The 7,731-nt window shown below is 42.7% G+C and overlaps 1 protein-coding gene across 1 annotated transcript in view; it reads right to left on the bottom strand.

Annotated features, from left to right (window-relative positions):
* Mrpl3 (mitochondrial ribosomal protein L3) overlaps positions 1 to 7,377 on the bottom strand; it is a 26,116-nt gene extending 18,739 nt beyond the window's left edge. Inside the window, exons 1-4 of the mRNA XM_021171912.2 lie at positions 7,110 to 7,377; positions 6,006 to 6,190; positions 5,237 to 5,328; positions 3,803 to 3,901 (exon numbers count right to left, since the gene is read on the bottom strand). Coding sequence (XP_021027571.1) covers positions 3,803 to 3,901; positions 5,237 to 5,328; positions 6,006 to 6,190; positions 7,110 to 7,201 — 468 coding nt within the window. The 5' untranslated portion in view covers positions 7,202 to 7,377. The remainder of the gene's footprint in view (positions 1 to 3,802; positions 3,902 to 5,236; positions 5,329 to 6,005; positions 6,191 to 7,109) is intronic.
* Between the last annotated feature and the right edge of the window lie 354 nt (positions 7,378 to 7,731).

Genomic DNA, 7,731 nt, shown 5'->3' with positions numbered 1-7,731 from the left:
GGGGCTGAGCAGTGAACACTGCTGCTCTGAGGGGGCTGAGCAGTGAACACTGCTGCTCTGAGGGGGCTGAGCAGTGACCACTTTTCTCTCGAGAAGCTATTGTTCCCTCTCTTCCCTCCAAAAGACAGATCCTATCATCCTTTGCCCTTCCCCTTCTCGCTTGCTGAGAACTCCTACACCCTTTCTCACCTTCCTTCTCACTCATGTCTGCAAGATAAAAGAGGCTTTCCATACAAGTCTGTGTCTTGAGATTACTTTCTTGTGTTTCAAATTCAAATGTACTTGGTTTAAGTTTTCAAAATTGCTTTCAACATTTACATAGCTCAGTTGATTTATCAAGCACAATGTTATTTTGTTACCATAGACTTTGAGTATTCCAAGAAACTTCTGAGAAGAAACCCTTATGTTTTGATATGTTTTGATACAAAATAGCTGAAATGAACATCATAGCCTACTTTAACACTAGACTCCAACATAAAAGAATTAAGACAACATATATATATCTTAATTGCTTTTCAGTTGCACTAAAATTGAATAACTGCTTCAACTAAAATCATAATCTTATAAAACTAGGTCTTAGCCATGGCACAGCCAATGCTCAGCAGAAGCGACAGCAGAAGTGCTCGAACAGTCTGTTCAGCCCTGCCCCCTTCCTTTCCAAACTCCCAAAGAAATGATTCAAAAAGGCAATGTAGACGGCACTGTCACACGTGGGTAGCCCCGAAGATGAAGCTGAGTCTCCTTCTGCAGAATTCCTCAGCAATTATCCTTCCTACAATGAAAACACTGCTCTGCTCCCAAGATGAATTGATTTAATCAATTTTTAGGGCCATTTAGTGTTCTTACAAAGAGACACTATGGGCCACGTCAGTTTTTATATGATACAAAAATAGCAAAAACAAAGTAGACTACTTTTTTGGGGTGTAAATTCCTTGTAGATTAAAAAACAGTTCTAGCCTTATTATGAATAAAACTATTTTAATCAACTTATTTTGAGTGCCCAACTATTCAATATTTGATATTCATAGGTCTTAAAAAAAAACAAAAAGCAAACTAAAAGATAAAAACAAATCCTCTATATCGTTAGTCTAATTGCAGCTCCCCTGAGGGCTAAACATGTAAGTGGCTGGTACATTTTTAGTTTGGAAAATTTCTTTCCTTTTTAAACAAAAACACTTTAATTATAAATGATGAGTGCTTCCCACACTGGCAAAGTAACTTTCTCTTTTTCTTATTAGTACACATTAGTGACACAGGGTAGTGGGTCTCACTGTGACAATCGCACATATTTTGATCACACCCATCCTCTCTAACCCCCTTCTCTCTCTAACAGACCTTTGAGAAGTGAACGCTCTTAAGGTTTACCTAGCTGAATGGCTAGCATCCCCCACAGTGTAAGACAAAGCTCGTGACCCTCCAGATCCTCACTGGGCTGCACACTCACCGCAGATAACACTGTAAGGTTATACACGTGCACACTCACCGCAGATAACACTGTAAGGTTATACACGTGCACACTCACCGCAGANCTGTAAGGTTATACACGTGCACACTCACCGCAGATAACACTGTAAGGTTATACACGTGCACACTCACCGCAGATAACACTGTAAGGTTATACACGCAGGAGAGGGGACAGCCATCTCGAGTGTGAAAGCAGAATACTAACCTTTCTGAGAAAAATGATTAGTACGTACAATGCTATTTTGCAAATACTGTTTGTGTTTGATCAATAACACATCTTCATCATTACATAAAAGGGACTATATTAAATTGTGCTCCCGAGCACATTTTCTTTAAGAGCTAAAGGATTCAGAATTGATATAAACTTCAGAACTGGAAAAGAATTTAGAGATCTCCAAATCCTATCTTTACGAGTAAAAGAAGGACGCTGAAGGGGGGTGGTGGTGAAGAGGCGCAAATGGAGGAACCCAGGATCAGCGCTCTGCCTATGCACCATGTCTTCATCATTCCTACTTAGTTTTAAAAAAACAATGTAGATTCATTTTTATATGTGTATATCTTGTCTGCATGTATGTACGTGCACCATCTACATGCCTAGAGCTTGCACAGGACAGAAGAGTGCATTAGGATGTCCTGGAACTGGAGTTACAGATGACTGTGAACCGCCATGTAGTGCTGGGAACTGAACCTGGGTCTTCTGCAAGAGCAGCTAGTGTTAACACTGGGCCATCTCTCCAGCCCTGTTTTCTGCTGTCTGAAGACTCACTTACTGATACATCTTTTAGAGTAGAATAAATTGTCCCAAATGATGGCTAATTTATAGATGTCAAGACTATAAGGTCATACATTTACAAAATTGATAATGGAAAAGACATTAGCTGTATAAAAACAAAGAAGTGACTCTCACAAGTGTCCCTTTGACACCCACTGTCGTTCTCCCACACACTGGGTGTCTCCAGTTCTGCAGCATTTATGCTGATTTATGAACTACTTCATTCATCCCTCTTAGCAGCTTGAGGGTCCCAGGGGTTAGGATCCAGAAACATGGGGTTTGTAGGGTCATGGAGTCTCTCTGTTCTTATCAGTGGTCAGCCAAGTCCTGACCAGAACATCACTCCTCTGTGCCGGAGGCTGCAGTGATTATATGTGATAATGGATGCAAAAGCCTTCACACCATGCTCCTGGCATGTAGTAAACACTCAATGAGTTAACCGTGGCAAGCACCTCCATGCCATGGACCAATCTCCTCTCAGTGACACATTCCTTCCATGAGACTCAGGAGTAAATGAACCTCCCAGTTTTGTCAGAGTAGAACCACACTCATGACGACTCACGAGGCCCTCTTGAGAGCCGTGGAGAGAGCAGACAACTACGGCACCCTGGTTAGCCCAGCTGCCGGCAGGAGCTGTCCACACCTCATGCCGAGCGAGTGTTCCAGGCTTGTTGACTCTTAGCTGTTACCCAGCCTGGGCTAGGCTGAGCTGTCCATGCTCCTGTGAGCAACCCTCACACATACTGCTCCATGTGATCCCAGTATCTCAGGGCTCACAAGCTGGGCTTTTGCTTAGCTTCTCTGCTCTGTTGTGGGTTCATTCTGAGGTGAGTTCATTCATGTCTCCATAGGAAAAGTCACACAAGAGCATGCAAGAAATATGTGCTACACGTGACAGGCAGTATGGTTACATCTTGATTTTTGCCCATGTTTATTTCATAAATGACAACAAAAACCTAAATTTGTTTGGAAATGAGTGGTGTGTTCACTCGCCCTTGAAGATATTAATTGGGGGCATTTTTCTAACAAGCTACACAGTCAGCATTCTGTTAACACTGCACTTAGGAAACAATGATCTGTTAAAAAAAAATCTGATGTGGGTTCATATGCATCCCAAACAGAAAGTTCCTTCTAAAATACGTAACAATAATTTTTATGAACTTCTGGTTTTAAGTGTAAAATTGATTTTTTTTATACAAGAAAAAAAAAGGTAAAATATCTATGTTTTTCTATGCAGGAAAGCCCTATATCAAATGAAAAAACCAAAATCAAACAAATGGACCAGGGTGTGCTGAGTATGTACAGCAGTCCAGGCAACTGGAGGAAGCTTGTTTAGTCCTTGTGATGAGGCCAACACAGGCAGTGAGTACGTTAACCTTCGATTCACCGATATACAAACACTGCGGCTCTGTGAAGTCAACCCAAAGTCTCTGCCAGCCCGCCTCTCCCCAGCCAGGCCTCGGGGTCAGTGTCAGTTTGTGACTACAGAACATCCTGCAAACATGAACGTATGTAGAGCTAAAACTAATAACATGTAGTATTTTAGGAATGAAAATATAGACTTACATAGAAGCGTGACACAGTTTTCCCACCCACTGTCAGAGCTGCGATTTTTCCATTATGGTCTTCCTTGGGAGTGTATTTTAACACATGACAGTCTTGTACCTGAAAACAAACACAAAACCTGAGCTTGTAACGTGATCCACCAGCCACAGTGAGTGCCTAGGACAGTCAGGATTACAGCAAAAATAATTATTTTTAAAGAAGAGTTATAATCCCAAGACTGTGCCTGCCTCTCCCGAATCTTCACTTCTCAAACTGTGACCCCAATCAGCATGAGCATCCCCTGGGAATACGGTACAGTGAACCCAGGTCCCAGTCCAGACTTTAAACCTCTGGCTAAGTAAGGAGAGCTGCCTTTTACTCAGCACTGCATTTGAGAAGCTCACTTTCCTGCTATGTGTAACCCCATTCACTGCCCCAGACTGTGTGAGTGGTCATCATCTACCTGTTCTCCACACTGATGAACACTTAGGAATTCTAGGTTATTAAACACCATAGTGCCTGAGACAGTGCTGAAGAAGAACCATGGCATACACCTTCCAGGACTTCCCAGAGAACCCAGCGAGACAATGACTACAGGGTTCATAGGCCTAAACTTGACACACAGTAATAAACTGCTTCTTGTGCGGTTGTACCAGTCTGCCATTATTGATCCACACTCAGACCATAATAGTTCATGAAGGCTCTGTACCTTGTTAGGATTCTAAGCGTGCACAGCTTATATTTTAACCATCATCACACCTCTGAGATTAGACCCAGGACACTGAGCTGTCCAGAATGATCTAGAGTAATGGTCTAACTTCATCTGTGCTTTCTCTACAGTGAAAGCAGTTGACAGTTTCGAGACACTGTGCACTGTCTCTAGGAGCTGACATTCGTCATCTCCTGTGTTCCTCACAGTAACAGTGTGCAGTGAGGCCTAACTTTTCCTCTTATAGAATTATATCACTTAGAGAAGAGGCTAGAGCACTCATGAACATACAAGTGGCAGAGCCAGGATTTATCCTCGGAGCCTGAGTCCTTAACCATCTCAGAATGACTGCTCTTGGTGAATAAAATGTGGTTTCCCCAGAGGAAGCAGAGTCCTCTCTGACTGTCAGCAGGGAGATCACAATCACAGTCAGGGCAAGAACAAACTACTGTGAACATGATGGGCTTGAGACACTTTCTAAGAATGAATTAAGTGGATGATCTGTGAGGCTCTATGCCACCCTACCCTGCCTAGGCATTACTCCAAGTATTCTAATCCCATTATGAGAAAACTGGTGTAGGCTAGAATCAACTTTCCTGGAACCGTCAGAAGCAAAGCTCTTTACTATTATCTGTCATATTCTTCTTTACCACACCGTTTTCTGTCTGGGATACACATTTCAACCAATGCAGGTTATGTGCACAGATCTTGGCACACACATATCCCTTATATGCATGTTTTCTTACCTGTAGTAATGTGACTGCATGCTTTTGACCATCTTTGGTCCATAAAGGCATCATGCCTAGCTTCAGGGCGATGAGGCCAACTCTGAAAGAACCTGCCAACAAATATAATATATTCAAGACTACTTACAGATGTAATTATCTTCAATTATATCAGGTACAATATACTGGTGGTTAATAAATGTTTGTAAAATTAGCAAATGTAAGATAATTCTAACATTTCAGTTTTAAAATAACAGTATTCATATAATAATAGTATTAATATATATAAGCCAGGCTAGACTTGAACTTTTGTCACTAAACAAAGCAAGTGTCTCAATAACTCCAGCGAATACACGTTCACAGGAAAAGCCCCATCCTGCTTGGTCTGGCCGCCAATGGGTTTAGTGTATCATACTACACACATGCCACAGGACATGCTGATTTTGGAACTATGCTTCCCAAACAGCACACAAGCATCCCAACTGAAAGTAGCTGTATTAATACAGGACAGTTTACACTGGATTTTCCAGCCTCTTCTTCCTGGTTTCTACCTTTCATTTTATATTCTCCGTATCTAAAGAAGACAGTATATGCAGAATGCTTCTCCTCACACCTACAAAACACCTTCCTGAGGTCCTTTCCTTATTTGCAAACAAATAAGCTGGCAGACGAAAGCAGAATGAAACAGAAATGAAAATTCAAGATGGCATATGTATAAAGCAGTCACCATTTTCATGCAATCCAGCCATACTGTAATTAAGGGGTCACATCTCAAATCCCTACGCCTCACCTGGTTCCCAGGGATGTAAAGGCCACGGCTCATCTTTCAAGGGATTCAGTTTACTTGTCAGCTGGGTTTTATTTTCATCGGAGACCAGCTGCTTAACAAACGAGAGGTTTTCTTCAGAAAGATGTTCATCCCACCAAGTACTACTCTTGCTGTGGAGATTTCTAACAAAGAACAAGATGTTCTTTCTGGAAACAAAAACAATCAAATCATTATTTCCATTTAATGTAGGGGAGGCCACAGTTAGATAATGCACTCACGGCCTCAGGGAATGGTGTGGTTTGTCCATTTCCCCCAACACTTCTTATAATAACACGGGGGCTTCTGCTTTAACCAAAAATGGTTACCCTGAAGGCTAAATTTCTTTTTTTATTAACAATAAACAATCCTACCTAACTAATAATAAACACATGAGAGGCTACTAACCCACATGAATCTGTACTTGACAGTTTTCTAATGGAGTGGCATCGCCAATGTTAACAAACTACTAAATAAGCAGTTTTAAAAACAAAACTAAAAACCACAGAACACAACCCCTGTCCAGCAAATGCACTAAGAAGGAGATTAGCAGGCTTGAGGCAAGGAAGGAAGGAAGTGTGCTTAATTTTTGCATACGGTGAGGGGTGGGATAGAACCTAAATAAACCTCTGGGCAGTCTACTTTGGTTGGCAGTGAGGAAGTTCCAGCTTAGAATTACAAGTGATTTTCTACTCATTAGCTGAGTGACTTTGGACAACCTATTTCCCTTTAGTTTCAGTTTTATCTGAAAAACTGTCACGACAGTGGTCTGCTCACGGGACACAAGGCCTAATAGGACACAATACAAACACAACGTCTAGTCCAGCACTCGCTGGTTGGAAGACATTCTTGCTGCTGCTAATAGTCGCAGCTAACCCCTAATTCCTTGAACATTAAAACAAAAACCCACTACCCCTTCAAGGCTTTAGACTGAAAGATGCTTTCTTAATCTTCTATGCTACCCCCTTGAACACATAGCCCGTTCCACTTCTAACCCTCTGCGCCAAACCAAATCTCTGTTCAAGGACAGAGTTTGAGTGGGCGGCGCCCTCCCCCCTCCCCACGCTACCCACTTTTGCCCATACCCACCTTCTCCCTAAGCCGGGGCCAGCACCTAGGCCTCCGGCGCCACAGCCCAGCACCCGGGCGCTAGCCTGCGCCAGCAGCCTCCAACCCGGCATGGAAGTGGCCGGGCAGAGCTCCGCTCGCGACACCTCCCGCCGCGCCGCCGCGAAGCTTTCAGCAAGTCCCCGACCCCAACCCCAGGAGTTGGTAGTAGCCCTGGGACAGCAGTCACGCCGTTTGTCCGCCAATGCCCTCCGCGGAGGAAAAGCACAGCCGGGCCACTTCCGGTCCGTTTCTCAAAGCGGTCCGGGTAAAGACTCCATACCTGTAACTATGGTTCCGTCTCCAAATGGCTCTACTTTGCCAATGGATTAGACAGTTGACTCTAGCGGTGGCAAAGAACGTTTGGGGCTTTAAACTTTAGGAGAATGAGACAAGAAAAGATAAAACTTTCTTTGTAAACTAAAGAAAGAGAAGTCACCTCCAATAATACTCACTGTGGGAAAACTCACTGTGCTAAGTAAGTAGCACTTTGGCAATTTTATATTGGTTAATCCCAAGAACAGCCCTTTAAAGAAGTTATTTCTATATTATAATTAAGGGAGCAAGTACTTAAAATGTATGTACATGCCAAAACCAGATGAAC

This window comes from Mus caroli, chromosome 9 (genome assembly GCF_900094665.2).
Source record: "Mus caroli chromosome 9, CAROLI_EIJ_v1.1, whole genome shotgun sequence".
NCBI classification, from domain to species: Eukaryota; Metazoa; Chordata; class Mammalia; order Rodentia; family Muridae; genus Mus; species Mus caroli.
This window is presented reverse-complemented; position numbering and strand designations above follow the sequence as displayed.